At 42.5% G+C, this 22,463-nt stretch overlaps 1 protein-coding gene across 1 annotated transcript; it reads right to left on the bottom strand.

The window, feature by feature from the left end:
• Positions 1–180: 180 nt before the first annotated feature.
• On the bottom strand, positions 181–22,074 carry CASC3 (CASC3 exon junction complex subunit). Its single transcript, XM_061143950.1, has 14 exons — positions 21,452–22,074; positions 21,055–21,082; positions 20,530–20,567; positions 8,406–8,564; positions 8,161–8,312; positions 7,438–7,614; positions 6,575–7,260; positions 5,168–5,232; positions 4,357–4,471; positions 4,023–4,121; positions 3,552–3,766; positions 2,806–2,928; positions 2,555–2,618; positions 181–1,904 (listed from the first exon to the last, which is right to left on the bottom strand). Exons 1-13 carry the CDS (start codon positions 21,986–21,988, stop codon positions 2,595–2,597), a joined length of 2,418 nt encoding a protein of 805 aa, XP_060999933.1. The 5' UTR covers positions 21,989–22,074; the 3' UTR covers positions 181–1,904; positions 2,555–2,594.
• Positions 22,075–22,463: the final 389 nt, after the last annotated feature.

The raw sequence follows: 22,463 nt of genomic DNA, 5'->3' as shown, positions 1-22,463 counted from the left end.
GTGGTTAAGAAAGTTAATCGACGGGGAGTCACTTGTGGCCCCACTGGGGCCTCTCACCTCTTTGGGCTTCCATTTCTCAAGTCTGAGCTGGCCAGAGTTGTGACTGTGACTCTACGGAGTCAGGGAGTCCTCTTCCCTCCCTCCCAAATCAAGACTCATGCAAAACACTGGCAAAGGAGCTAGGTTTACATGTCTAAATTTTATTATCTTCAAGTCACAATGCCAATCACATATGTGCGCTCTTTAAAACAGTTACAAACAACAATACACATGGAGAAATTCTTGCAACAAAACAGTGGACGAACAGAGACAACTGTCACAGTGTCTTAAGGTCTGGGAATTTGGGCATGCGGCCCACTGGCTTGAGGAGACATCTTCGGGTTTAAGGCAAAGGGAACAGCCTACAAAAGGCACAACCATGCGCTACCCTTGGAAGAATCTCTTAGTTATTTCCTCCTTGGGGGTTATAGCTTGAGTGCCTCTCTCCCCTCCCACCCCACACCTGTGACTCAAAGTGGTTAAGCCAACTGCTGAAGAGAAGGGACAGAATTAGTGACATTACTTGGGGAGAGACACAGCTGCCACCTTCTCCCTCAGGTTCTGTAGGACAGGGACAGTGGCCAAGTGACCCCTGGCTGATGCAAGTGCCATAGTAACAGGAATTTCTTCTGCAGAGGCAGCAGGGGAGTGGTTCAGTGCCATAGATAGGGAGGAAAGGAGGGAGGAGCCCTTGTCCTGAAAAGTGACTGCTTTTAGGCCCAGGTGTGGTATTCTGTTTGCAAGGACAGGAGTAAAACTGTCCTTGGGAAAATAAGGTAGCAATACCTCAAACACTTATAGCAGGAAAGACGAGGAGAAGGGCAACTGCAATGGACAGGGATGACCGCTGGCTAGGTAATATTTACCTCTAGAGATGCATTGGTCCATAGGAACTGGAAAAGGGTGTGGTAGAAAGGATGGAAAAAAGAGCAGAGCCCTCTAATTCCACTCACCTCAAAGACTGAACCCTGAGGACTGTGTGAATACACACCCCTAAGGCGCAAAGGCTCTCACTCTACCCTCCCTTTCTCACTAAAGCATCTGGTTTGCCATCTCTCCCCACTGTTGACACTCTGCCTTCAGTAGAAAACTAAAGATTATCAGAGAACAGAGACTGATGGAGGCTCAAAATTCTAAAATCCCAAGTCAAAAAAAGGGGCTCCTACCACACTGAGATTTTCTCCACAATGGGACATTCTGTGCAGACAGTAATGCTTCCACAGTATTAGAAGACTTAACAAACTCCAAGTACATAATAAAAAAGGCCAAGAAAAAAATGAAAGGTCAGCTCTCTGTAGACTTGGTGGGGGCAGACTGGCTGCTAAGTTCTCAATTATCTGGGATGTAGGGAAAAGTCAAAAGGGAACCCAGAGGAGCTAGCAAACCAAAGAATGAACTTGTTTAATTTAAAGGCAGAGAGTGAAAAGGGGGGAGGGGGGCAGGAGATGGGGGTGGGGTGATGGACTCAAAGAATATTAATTTAAGAATAACAAGCCAGGCTTTAAAAATGAACATCGTAGAAAACAAAACAAACAGGAAGGAGCTTCCAAGCTTCCCTGGGAGGAGAAGACATGAATTTCCCAGGAGAAAGCAAAGAAGAGCAAAAGACGTGGGCTCCTAGACTCAGAAGCCTGGGCTGTCTGGATCTCTGCTCCTCTGAGCACAGTTGACACAAACACAAACTGAAAATGGGAGGAAGTCCACTTGTTTCTCCCTTTATCCAACAGAGCCTATCCTCAGAGGAAGGCAGGGGTCCTCTTCATTCAGCTGCTTGCTGGTAGGAGCCACCTTGGATCTTCAAAGCTCTCCTGGTAGCAGACAGCCAGTTGTTTTCTCTTCTCTCCTACGTTTTCACTTCTGCTGTCCTGACAGGAGTGAGAAAAAGGGAAGAACCATCAAAATGTTACTGGACCTTTTAGGCATTTACAAGCTATTTTCAAAAAGCCACATTTCTAAATAATGTACACTAAAGAAATATCCCTAAAACAATACAACACAACCTCCTGGTTTCTGTCCTCCACAGCCTTTGTTTTTTAAAGAGTGGTTTTAAAAATTTATTCATTATTACTATTTTTTAAATTCTTTTGGCCGTGCTGCATGGCATATAGGATTTTAGTTTCCTGACCAGGGACCGGACCCATACCCTCTGCACTGGCAGCTCAAAGTCTTAACCACTGGACCACCAGGGAAGTCCCTCCTCCACAACCTTTAGAATTGGCTCTGCTGTAACACCTCAAATTCAGATTTCCCCTTTCCTTTAATAAAGAATGCCCTCTTCCAGTTTTTCCTTCCATCTTCTCAAATAAAATGCTGCCATACTGACAATGGTTTCCACTCAACCCTACTCAATGCATTCATAAAACAAAGAAACTGGCAAATTTTGGGACTCCTCTAAGCCTCCCCTTGAGATATCCCATGATTACAACTTAGAGCATTAATTAGGTAATTGTTGAGCAAGTAATCATGAACATTAGTTTTAAGAACATTCTGAGTCACAGTAAGTTTTTACACTTACTTTTATTTGACGTTAGATTTAAAATATTCAGAAATTCGTATTAGCTGGAACCCCTGCTTACAACCTGAAATCATAAAGTTGGAATTTGTTATCAGGTCATTATTTTTAAAAAAAGGAAAAAGAAAAAAGACCATTTTCCATAGAAATACAACAAGAAAAGGAGGAAAATCTGAAGAAAAGGAAAGTCCACTGATGTCAGATGTGCCCTAACATCCTTTATTTAGAGCTCCTTTCCTAGGCGCTCTCATTACCTCAGGCGGCGGGGGCTTGATGGTGACTGGCTGGGGAGTCCTCCGGGGTGGGGAGGGCTTTGGCTGCACCTGCTGCTGGGCGGGGTTATAGTAGGTCACTCCTCCATATACCTGCGATGGGGCCTGGGAGCCCAATAAGCAAGGAAAAGAAAAAGGAATTAATTCATCCAAACTATGGTAAACAGGAAATATTATTCAGGCACAAAAATAAGAGTATAGCAGAATTTTTTATAATTTATAAGGGGAATCTCTAAGTGTACAGGGGAATTTCTAAGCTGCCCCCCTTTAAAATAATTATTCTTTTCTGCCTTAGTATGTCCTAATATAGTTCCTGCTTCTTCAAAGTACTGCCCAGCTTTCTCTAATTCCTACCATCAGCTGACAAATGCAAGGCACTGAGCTCAGTGGTAACACTCCAGATACCAGACGGTGTTAACCTGTTGGGAGTTAAACAGTACAGGGGAGGGGAGGGCTGGTAGGTAGAATATGGCTTTATTATGCAGTTAGATAAATTGCAGACATGCCCACCTAAGACATACTAAAACACTTCAATGAAACACCATTAAAAAAGTGGAAGAGAATACACATATGATAGGTATCACCTAAGTAGCATACCAGCTCCTACCACCACATGCAAATTAGTGGCACTGAAATGCTCTCTAGAATTCCTTGAGTATTCTCCTCATCCTATATTCCTGTCTGATTTAAAGGATGTATAATTAGGAAAATCTCATTAGCCATCTCACCTGTGTGTTAGGATACAGATGAGGAGGTGGTGGGGGAGGCAATGCCCCTGGAGCATAAGGGTAACTGGGATTACCAAAGTTCATGACGCCTGGAGCAGAAAAGTAAGTAGGAGCAAGCAACTGCTGAGGTGGTGGCTGCCCTGGAGACATGGATACTGGTGGGGGATAGAGGCCTGGATTGGGCAGAGGTGCTGGTGTCTGGTGGGGATGTAAACCTGGACAAGGGGAAAAAACAACAATTGAAACAAAAGGTAATACCTTTTCCATGGGATGGCCTGGCTGGACTGCTCACCACAAACAGGCTTAGATTTCAAGTCCTCAGGATGGACCCAAGAGGAGTTTGTTGCCCATGTAGCCAAAGTGGCCAGCCTCATAAGCAAGCAGCACAGAGCTGAGAAGGTTGGGGTTTGTGATGCCCCCAACACACATCCTTACGTACTGGAAGCACACAAGCAGAGGTTCACAGCTTACCTGGGTGGGGAAGGTGCATTTCTGGCTGTACAATCATGCCCTGAGGAGGCAGTGGGGCAGGGCTGTCACCATGGGTATAGATTGGTCCCTGGAACTGCACTGTAAGATATCACATTGGGGCTCTCATAAATCCTCACTCTTCCCATCAAACGGACAAGTTTCCTTGTCCCCCAAACCCCTGAGAAGATGTTCTCAATTTTCCATATGAAGAAAACAGCAACCAGAGAAAGTTTGTTAACCACCATGAGAGGTCACAAGGGAAGTTCAGAAGGCTGGTCTTTTAGTTCACTTCATCCTGCCAAGAAAGATATCCCAGCTATAAAAATAAACTCACGTGGATCATAGTAATGTCCCTCCATGATACTGATATGCACAGGAGGGGCAGGGGGCTCCGGCACAGGTCTTTGCCGTTGTGATGAATAGCGTTTGGCTCGCCCACCCTGGACACCCTGAAAGAAAGAAAGAGGTTTGAGCAAGAAGACCTCCAAAAGGCTGACTCTCCTATTAAGTCCTAACATCCTAGAGATACTGCAAAACATTTACTGGGTACATGGCAGTGTTAAAGAAGTATTTGCAGGACTTCTCTGGTGGCATAGTTGATAAGAATCCGCTTGCTAATGCAGGGGACATGGGTTTGATCTCTAGTCTGGGAAGATTTCACATGCCTCGGAGCAACTAAACCCATGTGCCACCAATGGAAGTCCTCACGCTCTAGAGCCCGGGAACTACAATTACTGAAGCCTGTGTGCCATAGAGCCAGAAAGTCACAACAACTGAGCCTATATCCTATAGTTACTGAAGCCCATGTGCCTAGAGCCTGTGCTCCGAAACAAGAGACACCACCACAATGAGAAGACTGTGCACTGCAAGTAGAGAGTAGCCCCTACTCTCCACAACTAGAGAAAACCCGTTGTACCAATGAAGACCAGCACAACCAAATAAATACAGCGGCATGTACATGCCAAAAAACATTTTACAAAATGAACTGAAAAACTGATGAAAAGCATTAAGCTCTAAACTCAAACCTAAACCGTACATTTCCAGAGACCCGAATTAAAGGGAAACATGGGAAAACTGACTTGGCTTAAACAGTGACCAAACTGTGACATGCAACCCTCTACATGCGCCCCTTTCCTCCTCTGTACCATTTCTTCCATCCGGTTGAACTGAGGTGGAGGTCCTGCTCCCATGTGTATGTGGTTGGGCATACCTGTAAAACACCAAAAAAGTCACTGCTACAGAGCAGACAGATGTGAACAGAACTAAAGATACATGAAGGAAATGACAGGGTGAAGAATCCAACATGGGGAATGGCTCTCATCTTTTAAACTAACAAAATTCCTTTTAAACTATCTCTGCTTCCTGTCAACACCAGCATTTGGAAATTTGCCCCCACTGCCTGCCACCTTAATATAGCAGTAAAGCCTTTGAACATGAAAAAAAATTACTTCAGTAATGCAACTCAGAAAATTCAAGTTCAAAATTTTCGCATCAAATATTTACTATACAGAATCCCTGGGAGGTCATAATTAGCATATTACATTATCAAACATATTGGAAAATCTCAACCCTAATGTTTCTGAGCAACAACTAGGCAGAGAAGGATGTTCTAAATCTACCTCTGATTATTTCTGGCCACAGAGGTCTAGGCTAAAAGTATAGAAAGAGATTTTCCTCTGATTGAAGATGACTCAGGACAAAAAAGGAATGTTCTAGAGACTGTCTTCCAATAGTAATAAGGCACTGGCAGGAGAGAGTGTACTTCTCTATCCAAAGATCAACTCCAGGTCATTTAGGCTACCCTAGTTTTTGGTATTCCAGAATTACACACACCAGAGAAGGATGCTAAAACTGCCAGTCCAAGTGAGGCTTTCCAATCTAAGTTTGAATTAGATTTCAGAAACAATGGAAAAGATCCTCTGATCTATCTGACTGGAGGAAGGAAAAAAAGGATGGGTCAGAGGGGTGGTAGGTAGTCATGAGAACTATGCTGTACCAACATGATATCCACTAGCCACATATGGTTACTTAAATTTCAATTAATTAAAAATGAAAAGTTCAGTTTTTCAGTCACTGGCCACATTACAAGTATTTAAAAGCACCATCATTACAGAAATTTCTACTAGGCAGCCTGGCTCTAGAAGACTAAGGAAACGAGAGAGGCTTTCTTTTCAAAAGAGATTAGGAGATGCTCATCCAAATTCAAAGGCAATTTCTGCCTTAAAACATTTAACCATTAGCTCAAATAATAAAGAACACTGCCTTCTTCCACTTTTTCTAGAGAGTGGTAAAGGATTTTGCACTCAGGAGCTCAATGGTGGTGACTGATCAGTTAATAGTAAACAGTAAGCAAAGCAGTGGGCTAGTCTTATGTAACAGAAAAAGCTGCTCTGAGCTCTTTGGATGAATATGCCTATGGATCCATTTGTTTCTTGCAATTAATGAAAATGAAGATATTGTCAGATACCACATCTCTAAGAGACATTAGTTCCATGCCCCGAAGTCCAATGATGCAAAGGGATAAAAGCCAGTCATTAACCCTAGGTACCTACCCCGAAGGTCCCGTGATTGCAGGAAGGAAGGCTGCCCTGGACTCCAATTCTGTTCTGTTATATTTAGTTGTGCCACATCTTGTTCAAGACCCCCTGTAGCAGAATCCACTGGAGCCTCCCAGTTTCCAGTCTTAGCAGGCGTAGGAGATGTAGCTTCTGGGACTGGAGGTGCTGGGGTCAGCCCTTCGGGTGGAGGGGGTACCTCCTCTGCAACCTTGCCTGCATCTCCAGCTTTGATTCTGGTTCTTCTTGCCCGGGAATAGGATTTCTTTTCAACAGGCCTGTCAGGAGCTGGTGGTGCAGTATCAGGAGCAGGATTTGGTATCTCGGGGGCTACCTCTTCCTTCTCAGGACTGCCAAGCACTTGAACATCTGCTTCTGGAGATGGATCCCTTACAGGAGTCTGCTCCAAGTGCCGAGACCGGTAACTAGTCTCATGTTTAACAGTCTCACCAGATCGGCCAGCTTGCTGTCCACCAGCTTCCACGGGCCGAAAACCAGTACGACCTTCCCTGAAGCCTCCAGATCGAGAGTAATTCCTGGGAGCCGACATGCGGCCAGTACCTGCAGCATTCCTGTTGATAAATGTCCTGGGCGGTAGGGTGCCCCCAAGACCCTGGTGGCGATGAGACTTACTTGGCCGCTCACCAATCCAGTTTGGATCTCTTTGGGGAGGACTCCCAAACCTGAACAAAGGAAACAGAGAACTAACAAAAGGGGCCACTAGAGATATAAACTGTGGGTCAGGCAGACTTCCCATATTCCTCACCCATTCAATTACAGGCCAGAATGGCATTTTGAAAAGCAGAGTTTTTTGTTTTTTCTTGCAAATACCAATAATATAGGCTCCAAAATGTCCTCACCTAGGTTTCCGGATTCTTCGGGGTTTGATATCATCAGGATTGTGAGCTGAGCGGATGTCATAGCCATAAAGAGCAATGAGCTCCTGTCGGGACTTTGGAGCCTGTTCATCTTCCCGAAACTTGTCATGCTCCCAGCGACCCTCATCCTTCCACAGCTTTCGCTGACGTCCCTTGGGTCTGGTTGGAACCAGGGAAATGTATGTTAAGTTGGCAGACTCTGCCAGGTAAAGATGTTCATGAAATAAACAGGGCTGGGCAGAGAAACATTAGGAACTCAGGTAATCTCTCCATCTTCCCAGACAGGTTATACAAAACAGGCCTTCCAAAAGCAAGGGTGAATCACAGCACCTCAGGGCCTGCTGGGCGTGAACTTAACAGGAATAAAAATAAGGAAAGCCTTCACTTCAAACTACTCAGCACTCTGGAAACATCTCTCTCCTGTAAGGCCACCTATGCAAGTATTTAGAGGCGCTGAACCTCAGATTAAGGAAGGCAGTGGACATACAGGTCTGGATCCCAGCTCCTTCACCAAGAGTTAATTAAATATTCTAAGTCTTACTTTCCTCATTTGTACAAAGGGGATAATCATAATACTTACCTTAAAATGTTGTGAACAGTAAATAAGATAATACAGGTAAAACACTTAGTAAAGTGCCTAGCATATAGTAAGCATGTAATACATATAATACTAACATACCACAGAGAGTAGCAAGGGGCTGTTACCTGACTTCTTCCTCCTGAGTCTGCCCTCGAAGATCATGCTCAAAAAAGAGCCCTTTCCGGGGTATGTATGCTGGGTTCTTCCGATCTTCATCATCATCCAAATGCTTAGGGCCCTTTTTACCGACTTTGTTCTCCACAGGCTCTGTGCTTTCCTGTCGGACAGATAAAGAGCTCTTTATTCACTCCAAGCTGAAGAGCCCCTGTTCCAGAACTCGAGTGGAAATGGAGGCCTTGGGGGCACTAACCTGTCCATCCCCGCTCTGCCTCTCTCCAGTCACAGTGCCTTTGGTGTCAGGCTTCTCTTCTCCCTTCTCATCTTTTGCTGAAGAATTAGCAGCATCATTGGCTTCTGATTTCAGCTCCACTTTGGAGTTTTCCTCTTCACTGTACTCCCCATCATCACCCTGAAAAAAGTTTCCTGGTACTTCCTTGGTGGTCCCATGGATAAGACTCTATGCTCCCAATGCAGGAATCCCAGGTTCAACCCCTGGGTCAGGGAACCAGATCCCACGTATTGGCAACTAAAGAGTTTGCATGCCCAACTAAAGATCCCACATGCCTCAACTAAGACTTGGTGCAAATAAATAAATAATTTGCCTTTTAAGTTTCCCTGTTAGCTACGGAAATAAGATCTAAATAGTGCATTTAAAAATTTCCCATTCTTTAGGAAAACATTTTCTAACAAATTTTACTATAATGCAAGAGTTAAAAGCAAACACTTCAATATTTTTATTACAATTTCTACTGAATAGAAGCATTGTTAAAAAAAAAAGTAAAAGCACATTAAAAAAACCTATACAGGGAATTCCCTAGCAGTCCAGTGCTTAGAACTCTACGCCTTCACTGCCAAGGGCCCAGGTTCAACTCCTGGTAGAGGAACGAAGATCCAGCCACAAGCACCACACTCAGCCAAAACACACATACATACATGTATATATTTCTATATACATACACGGCTTCCCAGGTGGCTCAGTGATAAACAATCTGCCAACGCAAGAAACGTGGGTTTAATCCCTAGGACAGGAAGATTCCCTAGAGAAGGAAATGGCAACCCACTCCAGTATTCTTGCCTGGGAAATCCCATGGATGGAGGTGGGCTACAGTCCATGGGGTCACAAAAGAGCTGGAAACAACTTAGCGACTAAACAATATATATACGCACACATAAACAAGCTTATATAGATCTCTGTTAAGTTTTCCACTAAGATATTCATGGAACTGTCAGGAGCAGCAGCCTCTTTCACTAAGCTTATTGTGATAATCATTTCACGATGTAAGTCAAATGATTATGCTGTTGTTACACCTTAAACTTATACAGTACAATTTTAGCTCAATAAAACTGAAAGGAAAAAAAACCAACAAAACAAATAGCTGCAGCCTCTGGGGAAGAAGCCCAGGGCCTATGGATCAGAGGCTTTTAGTGTCTAAAGCATACAGAGGAACTTTCTTTTTGATAATTTCTCTCTCTCTCAATGAACTGTCTCTTAAACATGCAGTGCCTAATAACTACACTCTAACTCAAGCTGTTAATTCTCTCACCTCAAAATGTCTTACAGCAGAGATTCCCAACCTTTCAGATTAGGTGAATCCCCTTTTAGGACCTAAAATTTTCATGGAATCCCATGAGAAACAGCACAGTATAGTACGCATGGAGTGAGAAAACACATAATGATGAACAACTGCTATATGTTCAATAATACTTTAAAATACATTAATAATTTTTATTAATTTATATGTATTAAAAAATAGTAGTACATAAAGACAGGAGATGTTGATCTGGTCTACAGATAATGAAAACAGAGTTAGTGAATTCGCAATCTCTTATCATAACTCCATACTTTCCCAAGGCACTATTACTCTCAAGTTGGGAAATAGTGGCTTACATTTTTTATGTCTACGATATGAATACTAAATTTTCTGCAACATGAGAGCTCCTTAGCCAATAACTCTGTCTAGAATGATATAATTATAAAATTTTGACTTGTAAAACTTCAGAACTTGTATAACCACTGCATCTTAGAAATGAATAAAAAAAAAATTAACATCCAAGTGCTCGCTTCCCTTTCCTTCTCTTGGCACAGCAAGATTGAATAATCCAATCAATTACACTTCAATTTTTTAAAAAACTGAATAATCTTGCTTGTGACCTAGAAAATCTATCCATACAAAGAAGGGTCCTGAGGCCATCCTTTAAACAGGGGCAACTAGAAAGGGTTAAGCAAGAGAGGTGTGGCTTGCTTCAGCTAGGGGAAAAAGCAGCTAAGATTCATGCTAAGGGGACTGGCTTCAGACTAAAAGTTACTCTCTCATATTCTGGTCCTTCTAAGATTTGGACCTAGGGAGGTAGAGGTAAAGGCTAAGGGAGGTAGGTCTAGAGACCTAAAAGGATGCAAAGAAATGGGTTCAAAGGAAGGCGGTCTAGTCCCCACTGCTGGGCTAACAAGTCAGGGTGCCAAAACACCTCTGTCCCCTGGCAGATATGTACACTGTTCTCTTATTCTTCTACTGGACCTGACACTCTATCTGTAACTGACTAACTCCAGGCCCAGGATGGCCTAGGAATCTGATCAAAGATACTCACTGAGATTCCTGATGAAATAAGCAGCTCTCAATCTCTTAAGTTTCTGACCTTTTTTCAAACAGGACCTAGACTGCCAGACTGGCCCAGATAAGCCAATTAATTACCCTTCCCCTTTATTCCCTGTCCAGCATAAGTATTTCAGCCCCTGAGTGTTTTGAGTTAGGATTCCCAGAAAGATGATACTGTTATGAAGCTCATAGACCACACCCACACTATGAGAACCAAGCCTTTATTTACAGCTTTTTAACAACCAGGTACCCTAGATTCTTCCCATTTTCCCTCAATCACAAGAAATTTTCTCTCCTCTTTAGTTGGGAATGGGTGGGTGGTAATCATTCAGTTCTTTCCTTGGTCCTAGATTCCTTGCATGTTGTGTTGCAAGAATCTGCAAGAATCTTGCGTGGCGTGTATGTGACCTTAATTCACTACTTCTCCCCTCTTCAACTCCAAACCTGCACCCCCCCCCGCCCCGCCCCCCTGCGCCCCCCCCCCCACACACACTGACTGAAATCAAACATCTTAAAATAGTATCAGCATGATTAATGAGATAACTTTGTTTCATGCTCTATCCCTTCTTAGTCTGTGGTGGAATGTCAAATGAGGCAACTCTTTTATTCCAAAGGAGAAACTAATTTTGTTTCCAGGCAGGACAGAAGATACAAATAGTATAGTGCTGAGAAGACTCCAAATTAGCATCAAAATCTGGTGTAACTGAAGCCAAGGTGTTACCCTAGGGTCAAGCTTCTTTGGCTACAAAAGTGGAAGTGTTAGTGACTCAGTCATTTGCAACTCTTTGCGACACAATGGACTGCCAGGCTCCTCTGTCCATGGAATTCTCTAGGCAAGAATACTGGAGCGGGCTGCCATGCCCTTCTCCAGGGGATCTTCCCGATCGAGGGATTGGACTGCAGGCAGATTCTTTACCATCTTTGCCTACAGGCTGACATCAAAACCATTTTCCCTACTGCTGACTTTCCCATTCAGTGAACACCCTCCCAACTCTAAAGCCTAGCCCTCTACTTAAGCAACTGCTTCCCTGGCAGAATTCTCATGCAGATGTTTTAGCTCATTTTTCCATTCCCCACATATTTCAGAGTAAAAAGAGAGTCTATCTTTCTCATTCCCAATGTCTCTTCCAGATCTGTCACCTTTTATCTTTTATTGAAGTATAGTTGAATTATAATAATGTTAATTGCTGTATAGCAAAGTGGCATAGTTATATACACATATATGGTATATACATGGAATATAACTATATATAGTTTTATATATATGTGTGTAGGGGGAGGTGTTTGTATGTTGTGTGTGTATATATATACACACACACACACACTTTTTTTTGGCCTCGCCACATGGCATGTGTGATCTTAGTTCCCCAAACAGGGATCGAAATTGCACCCCCTGCATTACAGGCACAAAGTCTTAACTACTGGATCAGAGCAGTCGCTATACATTCTTTTTCATATTCTTTTCCATTATAGTTTATCACAGGATATTGAATATAGTTCCTTATGCTGTACAGTAGGACTTTGTTGCTTAATCATTCTATATATACCAGTTTCCATCTGCTAATCCCAATCCACCTCATTTTAAATTCCTACTTCTCTGAGGCTTTTATCATCTAGCTATATCTTGCTTCTCAAAAGTTCAGATTACACCATTTTGCTTTTTTTCCTTTGATAAAAGGCCTATAGTAGTATTTGTTTTCACAAACTGAAAGAAATTTGAAAAAGATCTTTTTAAAAAAAGGCAAAAGTAAAAACTGCACTCAGTGTTTGCTTTGCAGTGAGTTGTCATTCAAGCAGCTCTATACCCTAAGCCGAAGGAGTGAAACCACCAAGCTCCTGCCCTGGGAACTACAGTCAGCCTCTTAGCATCCAGCTGCCACAGCTTTGGACTGTATCTGTGAGCATCGGTGCTTTACCTCAATTTATTTTGCACATCACTTGGCAAGAAGCGTCCTAAGGTAATTGCTTCTTTGCTTTAAGTCATTTCAGTTTACGAAAGGTTTCACAGGGATGCTCTGTAAGATCAACGGGAAAACCTCCACCTCTGTCTTTTGCCTGGGTCTACCCTGTCACTGATCTGAAAACTATGGAAATAAGCTCATACTTTTCATCTCCACTTCAGTCATCCACTTTCATGTACACACGTCAGACCAGTCTTACCTGGAACTGCTATACATTTTAAGTAAATCTGATCTTTTAAAATTCTTAAATTTAAATACCCCAGGTTTTCATCAGCACTGCCACATAAATGAAGTTACATTCTTACCTCACTCCTCATACAAAGATTAACTCAAAATGGATCAAAGACCTAAAACTAAGAGCTAAAGCTATAAAACTCTTTTTTTTTTTTTTTTTTTTTGGATATAAAACTCTTAAAAGAAAACACGCCTTTGGATTTGGCACAGATTCAGCAAAAGCTTCTTTAGCATGCGTAACACCAACAGACACAGGCAACAAAAGAAAAAACAAATATACTGGACTTCATCAAAACTGAAAAGTTAACACTATTAAGGAAGTATAAAGACAACCCAAAGAATGGGAAAAAACACTTGCAAATCATATAGATGATAAGAAACAAATCTAGAACATATACAGAACAAAAAAAACCGACAAAGTGGGACTTCCCTGGTGGTCCAGTGGTTAAGAATCCACCTGTCAATGTAGGGGGACACAGGTTCGATCCCTGGTCCAGGAATTCCACGTGCCACAGGGTAACTAAGCCTGTGTACCACAACCACTCAGCCCTGCTAAGCCTGTGCTCTAGAGCCCATGAGCAACAACTACTGAGGCCTGTGCACCCTAGTGCCCATGCTCTGCAATGAGAAACCACCACAATGAGAAGTCTGTGCCACTGCAACTGAAGAGCAGCCCCTGCTTGCTGCAACAAGAGAAAGACTGAAACAAGACCCGGCACAGCCAAAAATAAATAAATAAAAAATTTTACAATGGACAAGGTATCTGAATAGCCACTTCTCCTAGGAAGATACACACATGGCCAATAAGCACAAGACAAAATGCTCAACATCAGGTGAATACATATCAAGATACCATTTTACACCTACTAGGATGACCAGAATCAAAAAATCAAGACAATAGTAAGTGCCACTGAGTATGTGGAGAAACTGTAATCCCCACACATTGCTGCTGAGAATGTAAAATGGTGCAGCTGCTTTGGAAAACAGTCTTGACAATTCCTCAAACAACCGAACAGTTACCATATGACTTAGCAACTCCATTCCTAGGTACATACCCAAGAGAAATGAAAACACACATCCACACAAAAACCTGAACATGGATATTTTTAGCAGTATTATTCATAAAAAAATAGAAACCCAAGTATCCATCAGTGGATGAATGGATAAATAAAATATAGTATACCCATACAATGGAATATTGTGTGCTTAGTAACTCAGTCATGTCTGCCTCTGTGACCCCCATAGACTGCAGCCCGCCAGGTTTCTTTGTCCATGGGATTCTCCAGAATCTCCACGTGGATTCTTTACTGTCTGAGCCAGGGAAATCCCACAAAGGAATATTATTCAGCCATAAAAAGGAATGAAGTACTGATACATGCTACAACTTGGGTGAAAACTTCGGAAATAATATGCTAAGTGAAAGAATCCAGTCATATGTTATCATATATGATTCTGTTCATAAAGAAGGCCAGAATAAGGAAATCTGTAGACACAGAAAGGAAGTATGTGGTTGCATAGGGCTGGGGGGAATGAGAACGGGGGAGCTGTGGGGGGTGAGTGACAGGTAAAGGGTACAAAATTTCTTTTTGAAGTAATGAAAATGTTTTGAAACTGACTATGGTAATGGTTGCACATACTTGTATATACTAAAAACTATTCAGAACTGGACATTTTAAACCGGTAAGTTGAATAGCACATAAACTATATCTCAATAAAGCTGTTTTTCCCCCAAATCCTGCCTGTTACTCCTACCCATCCTGTTATTCCTTTAGCCTCCCATCTCTCGTTTCTTAAGACATCCACTCCACTGACATTTCCACCTTTTCTCTACCTATCAGTCCTTTCCCACATTCACTTTCTTCTCTCTCTAGACTCTGTGACCCAATCATTTCAGCACTATTGGTAACTCCCTCAAATCCCCTATTCCCATGTGCTCAGGACTGGATCAACCAAACTGTCTGCTTTTTCTAAGCTTACAACTAGACTACTGATCTTCACTAGGGGGAATTAAAAAAAAAAATCATACAAGTTTACATATCAGTGCCACCTCCAACCTCAACTATTCAAACTTCCTTTATCTCAAAATTCCTATACTGTCCCTCCATCAACAACCATTCTTTTATGTTTTTCCTTCTATTATATTTCACAAATAAAACAAAACAAAGGGAACACCAGCTTCCTTCCCACACACCTTTCCTTCCCACCTCTCTATAATTACAGTGGAAGATGTTTTTCTCATCTGGTTCCTATTTCTTCTCATATACTCAATCAAGGACATCACACACTTATTACCTATCCTCTCCCTTTTCTTTCCCTTTTTAATCATTTCTTCAACCTTTAGGCATACTTGATTCTCCAACTCAAATAACACCAAACCCTCTCTTGACCTTAGAGCCTTCTTTCCAGCTACCATCTCTCTAGCCTCCCCTTCAGTCTAATTTCTTTAAAAATATTTCCTCAGAGGATTCTGGAAAAAATGGCAGCAGCACAGTTTTTGATCTCTTCAAATCTCCACACAAATGGGGGCTTCTGACAGCAAAATCAAAACCCTCTGGACAACATTTACAACAAAATGAGGTTACAAGGTATCCCCCACACCTCAAAATACAAGCACATAAGCAAACCAACAACTGCCACAAGAACTGCATCAGATTGGTATGAGGGCTGGAAAAAGCAGAGAGCAGTAAATGGACCTGAAAACAGGAGAACCCTGAACTAGTCAACAGAAAAATAAACTGAAAACAACAACTGCAACTAGAAGGGGTTTTGCTGCCTCTAATAGAATGTGAGTTTAAGGATCTTGCAGTAAGGTCTGAAAGGGCTAGAGCAGTCCAAGCCTTGTGAAATCTTAAAATCAACCTGGCTGCCAGGGGTTCCCTCGAGGACAGAGTACCACACTGTAGATAAAATTGTTGAGAAGAGAATCAGTTCAGCAGAAGAGGGACAAAAGGAATGAAGGAAGGAAGATGGTCCAAAGTAAATTAGAGAAGGGAACAAAACCAGTAAATCTCAGAAAGCCATATATATATGTATGTGTGTGTGTTTTAACACTACGGGAAAACAACTGAGGAGAGAGTTCTACGAAGTTAGAAAAAGCTACTTTGAGCCATACTTCCTTTGAAAAGATCAGGAAGATTAAATAAAAATCAAATAAAGAAAAATATAGAGATCAAATCCCACAGAAACTAAAAGAAAAAAATATGTAGAACAGCACTCCTACAATGAAAGCATGCCAGAAAGACATATGCATATCATAACAAAATTGCAACTTCTATTTTAAAATGAGCAAAAAAAACCATTAAAAATATTATATAAGGCATGAAAGAACATCAATCACAATTTTTAAAATCCAGAAATGAACTCAAGAAGATATTAGAAATTTAAAAAATCATTTAAAATACAAAGTCTAGAACTAGAAGGAACACAAACAAGAGTGAATAAACACAGTAATCAAAAGAAAATAGAGACACTACAAAGGATTAAAGAGAAAGGGTCAAATACTGAAGACAGGAAAAGAGTATTTGCATGGAAGTTCCATGACATACTGTACAGCACATCTCATATCTATGAATATTGATCCAGAATGACCAACTCTAAGACAAATTTTAATGTAACTACTGGACCTTAAAGGAAAATATACTGGGACTATCCAGACAAGAAGAGCAAGTGACTTATAGGGGAAAGAAAATTAGGTGATCAGCCAGTTCTGTGCAAGATAAAAGCTTTGGGTCAAAAAAAAAAAAAAAAGCTTTGGGTCATACTGCTATTTTCCATGGCTACCATGGAAAGACAATTTGCAAGAAATACAATGGACAGAGACAGCATGGTGAGTTGTACAATGAGTGAGTGGCCATCAAAATCTTTTTAACAGATACACTATTAAAAAAAAGGATGAAAAACTAACCTGTCAGACTAAGAGACAGATCAAAACTAAGTATAGCAGGCAAAACTAAGTATAGCATCTAGGTATACGAAGTTAGTAACTAAGAAGAAATGCAATCAAGTAACAGATAATTATGTAAGGCAAGATATCAAGTCAAATTCTTTAATCTAGATCAGTGCTATCCAATAAAACTCGCTGGAATGAGGGAAACGTTTTTACCTATGCACATGAGGAGTTTAACTTTTTTATTAACTCAAATAGCCACATTTGGCTGGTGACTATCCTATTTGACACGGCAGAACTACACTCCTCTCTTAAATTTTAGGCAATACGTACTAGATATTGCCACATCAAAGCTGCACATGTTCCTCAATCTCAAAACATCCAAAACTTAACCCAACACTGTCCTTCCCGGAATCTCTTCCTCCTGTGGTCCCTTTCTCAGTGACCAACACCATTCTCCAACCTGGGCATTACTTGGACTCCTTTTTCTTTTTTTCATATTACAAATGTATTGAACTTCAACATTATTAGCACAATCTTTTTTCTTAAGGTAACAACACTTTTTTTCCCCTTATAATTACTAGTTTTTACAACAGGAGCTGTATCTCACACATAACAAAATTGTATTATGATACTTTACTTATGAAAAAAGGTTTCTCCAAATGGTAACTGCTCAAATGTAAAGGATAAAGTAGAATTGTGGTGTTAACACAGGAATGTGTGTCAAAAGAACAAAATTAATTTAAGTAAGTCATTCTAGATGCTAACATTAGAAGAACTGGGTGAAAAGTCTATGGGACATCTGTATTCTCTTTGTGACTTTTTTTGTAAATGCAGAATTATTCCAAAATAAAGTGTATTTAGAAGAAAAGTCCTTGCAGTTCTATTTACTAATCCAAGAAAAGTTTATTGAGGGTCTATTACAGATATTCTTCTAAGCTCCCAGGACAGAACAGTGACAAAGACAGTCTCAGCCCTCCAGGAGCTTGCATTCTGCTCAGAGCTGAAGGGAATGGATATTAAAGTCTGAAGGCTGGACTGCAGACAGGTCATCTGAAGCAGAGGTGAGTCTCGAGACAAAACAACAGAGGACACTCACGAACAAGAGTCAAAACACTCAGCATTATTCTAGGGCTTTGGAATGAAGCTAGAGAAACCCAGATCCCCAAGTTTCCCCATCCCAGTCCCTTCCCTCACCACGCTGTCACTGTCCTCGTCAGTAAACTTTCTGGCTCTATTGCCGGCATCTGGCCAGGTCCCAGCCCTCACCTGGATCAACATCTTCCCGTCAGGAGAGGTCAAACACTGCTGGGCATCTAAAGCTTACAGGAACCAAAGCAGCTGTCTTTTGAGTTTCAGCAGAATTCTCTCTGACTCCTCCTTAATTCAGGCTCCACATTCAATCAAGAAATTGTTATTAACAATAATACCTAAATATCTCTCAAATCTATGTCATGCAATGCCACTGCCATTGTCCCTTCTTTAGGGCACTATCACGCTCCTTGGACTATTCTCTTAACAGCTCTGTCTTCAGTCTTGCCTCATCCTCAGATCCTCCTCCATTTAAGCCTCCAATAGCCTTTCTTTCTTTGCTGTTAGAGTAACATCCAAACTCATTATACACATAATGGTAAACTGCTATAAAGTCACAATCACCAAACCTCACTGAATACTCCACATTGCCTGGCAGTCTTTCAGATGTTTCCATTCTTTAATGACTACTGCAAACATTACTCACTCCAAAACCTCTCATCTTCCTTTAATTCTTTGTGGATAACTTTACCACTGACTTCACAGAAAATAAGTCATCCTACCGATCACCACATTCTGTCATTTCCATAGCCTAAATAACTGCCAGTGCTGCCCACTTCTTTTTTCACTGCCACCACTCCACTCCATGCCACATTCTCTGCTTTCCTAGTCTTCCACAGTAGCTTTCTTAACTAGTTTTTCTGCCTCTAATCTTGCTCCCTTCAGGTAACTCTCCCCACTGCACACAAAACAATTGTTAAAGATAGTAATTCTAAAATATTACTGTGAATCAACCTGGGATTTTGTTAACATATAAACATCTGAGTCTTCCCTCCCTCTGCAAGAGTCTGTTTCAATAGGATTTTCTTTCATGTAGACGTTCCTTGGATCTGACAAACACTGCTTTAAAATTTAAGTCTAATCCATACTCCATATCATACTCTTATTTAAAATCCTGTTACACTTTACATCCTTAGAATAAAATCCAAATACTTTTTCAATCAGGCTTATAAAGTACTTTAAGATTTGGACTGAGAGTCATCCTTACCACCAGTTATACTAAATCTTCCATGTCCTCCAACTCACTGTCCTCCAATCCCATCCCTTCTGGACATTCTTCTCAGACTATTTCCTCTGCTAAGAAAATTCTAGCTAGCTAACTCCTACTCATTCAAGTCTCTACTTGAAGAGTCCCTCCTGTAAATACTTCCAAACACCCTACACTCAGTTGGCCCTGCCATGTGCTCCCAAAGCACCCTATGCTTCCAATACCATGGCATTTAACAAACGGTTATTGTAATTACTTAACTGTCTGTATTTTCCCTCTCTGACCTTGAATGTAAACTCCATGAGGGCAGAACCACGTATCTTTTATTCCAGGGCCTAGCACAGCTCCTGGCACTGAGAAGGCATTTAATAAAGAGAAAGAAGTAATCCCTGCATGATCTGACCCCTGCTCTATAATCTGCCTTTATTTCTGGTATCCATCCTGTTCCAACAATGTTCCAGCCACACCAAACTACTTACAAGTTTCCAGATAGTCAGTCTTCCCTCCTATCTCCGAGCTTTTGCAGCTGTTGTTCCCTCTGCCTAGAGCATGATTTGCCTGGCTAACTCTAATTTATTGTTCTCTGACTGCCTAATATGCAATCAGTACCCAGTCATTAACATCCTATTTAACCCTATCCCCCAGCAGCTGTCACCAAGTCCTATGATTTTCTCAATGTTTGTCTGACTTCCTTACCAAGCTGTAAGATTCCTAAAGATAGGAACTTTGTTATAGTGTTCACTTTTGCATCTCCAGAGCTTAATGGTAAATCTAATATGTAGTAACAGTTCTACAAAATTTACAGAATGAACCTTTGATCCACAATCCAATTCTTTCTGTATAAATCAGAGCTCTATTCAACAATTCCAGGAAACAAGTAGCCATTCTGATAACATCTCTAGTAGTTTATCCAATCAAAGCAAACTAAGTTCACAAACATCTGGCTTATGGAAACTCTGCTGAAGACAGAAAACCTCATCCATAAACTGAGAAATGTTTCTGACACAAACCACTCAGAATCCTACCCTTCTGAGGTCTTCAGATATACTCAAAAAATTCCCAACTGGCTGGTTTCACCACCTAGGCATCATAAAATGGAGTGTCAAACAACCTGTGAAGGGCCAAAGAATGTTCTCATTCTCTTATTTAGAATCTTATTTTCTTTAGATAGGGTGAAAGGTCAGCTACTAACAGCCTAACACAAGTGGCCTGAAGAGGTTTATACAAAGTTTCCCTCTCTATAACTGAACAATACTTTTTATAATAGTTTTTCAGAAGCATAAATGAAGAATGCACAAGGAGTAACAAACAGGTCGGGTGCTTTCAAACCACAGGTGGGTACAATTTTTACAACACATTTTTCAACCTACATCATAGGAAAAAGAATCTATCACACTCACTTCTGAGTCTTCTGCACTTTCATAATCCGAGAGAACAGCTGAAAGAAAACAGAAACATATAAAGGGGGGAAAAAAAGCAACAGAAATTTTATAATTACATCTTCCAGTGCTTGTTGTGGGTCAAGCTAAAACTCTCATTTAATCCTGACATCAACCTATGAGGTAGATAAAATTATAGTCCCCATATACAGATAGCAAACAGGTTCAAAGAGTGACTTTGACTTTCCCAAGATCATACAGCTAAAACTTACGCTCTTAAACATTATACTACAAAGAGCCCCTTTGTGGCACCCTCCTCAAAACCCTTAACAGTCTGCAGCTGCTAAGCCTCTTCAGTCGTGTCTGACTCCGTGCGACTCCATAGACGGCAGCCCACTAGGCTCCTGCGTCCTTGGGATTCTCCAGGCAAGAATACTGGAGTGGGTTGCCATTTCCTTCTCCACTTAACAGTCTGAGAGGATGTCAACTGCTGCAGACAGGTGACCTGAGTTTGGGGGCAAAGATCTCTATCATGATGCTACTCACCATCGCCCTCGATGCCATCTTCACTTTCCTGAAGGAAAGAAGACATGGGTTAGTTCTATGATTTCCAGGGGGTGAAGAAACGAAGACTGAACACAAAATGGTTGAAAAGGAAGACAAGGAAAGGTATATCTTTAACAGGCAGGATCTGAGGGAGGTCCCGTCTATTCACCTCCAGTCCCAATTTCTGACTAAATACCCGCTTTCCATCCGCAGCAGCTCTGCCTGTCCCCCAACAAACCCTCAATCCCTTCTCTTCCCTTGGAGCTCCGGATGCACACCGCACCAGGATCGCTCTCCTCTTTTCCAACACACTACGCCTCTACATCTACCGTCAACTCCCAGCCTCCCATCACCACCTACACCCCGCCCCCGGTCCGCCCCGCCCGCGCGCACTCACACACTCCGACTCCTCAGGGCTCTTAGCGCCCCCGCTCTCCACCCGCCGCAGATGAAGGGCCCCAGTTCGGCCTCCGCGCTGGGAAGGCAGAGAGCCGCTGCCGCCGCCTCCAGCGCTACCGCTGCAGCTCCCGCCGCCCCGCGCCGGGGAACCGCCACTGTCTGAGCCGGAGGCACCAGATTCTTCGTCCTCGGTGTCCTGCGAAGCGCGCTGCCGCCGCCGGTCCGCCATCTTACGGAGAACGGCCGCCGCTGGCCAGACCCTGACGTACCACGCCCGTCGCAGGGGCTGCCGGGAAGCTTGAGAGCTGGTCCCAGCATGCTTCACTTGCGGCACTGGTCGCCCGGCTTTTCCGGGGGAGGGGCTGGGGGCGGAGCTGGCGCGCTGCGGCACGTTTGCGGGTGCGCGGGATTGCGTAATTGGTGACGTGAGGGGGTGTGGTGAGGCCCCTGACTTCCCCGCGGTTGGGCCCCGGGAGAGGAGAGTTGCTCTTGGGCGGGCAATCTGTTCCGGTCCTTGCCCGGCCATCTTGGGCATCAGCGGATAGCGTTGACCTGTCACAGCTTCACTGCGGCATTAGAGTTGTTTCATGATTTTCTTTTTCCATCTCTCATTTCTACCTACGTTTGAAGCAGATCGTTTGACTGCATTCGTTTGCTTAGTAAAAAATCACGAATCAAGGGAAACCTCCGAAGCCGTTGTGCTGCTTCAGATTTTTTATCAGTCCATTTTAAGCTAAAGGGCGGAAGAGAAACCAGCTATCTGTAGGAAAGCCCGAGGATTTAGTGTTGCAGCACTACAGTGTTTCCCCTGTATTCTCATTTCTTCCCCCTTTACGTGTCTTCCCACCCCAGCCATCACCTTCCTCAAAGTGCAGGCTAATACGATGTGCTTAGTCGCTCAGTCGTGTCTACTCTATGCGGCCCCATGGACTGTAGCCCACCAGGCTCCTCTGTCCATGGGGATTCCAAGCAAGAATACGCGAACGGGTTGCCATGCCCTCCTCCAAGGG

Source organism: Dama dama, chromosome 5 (assembly GCF_033118175.1).
Source record: "Dama dama isolate Ldn47 chromosome 5, ASM3311817v1, whole genome shotgun sequence".
Taxonomy (NCBI): Eukaryota; Metazoa; Chordata; class Mammalia; order Artiodactyla; family Cervidae; genus Dama; species Dama dama.
Note: the sequence above shows the minus strand (reverse complement) of the source record. Positions and strands in the feature narration are given on the sequence as shown.

Coding starts and splice junctions, on each gene's coding strand:
- CASC3 (XM_061143950.1), bottom strand. CDS start 21,988: ATGCCCAAGATGGCCGGGCAAGGACCGGAACAGATTGCCCGCCCAAGA. Junction 20,568..21,054: donor AGATGGCATCGAGGGCGATG/GTGAGTAGCATC, acceptor GTTTTCTTTCAG/CTGTTCTCTCGGATTATGAA. Junction 4,472..5,167: donor TCAACCGGATGGAAGAAATG/GTACAGAGGAGG, acceptor TCTTTCTTTCAG/GGTGTCCAGGGTGGGCGAGC.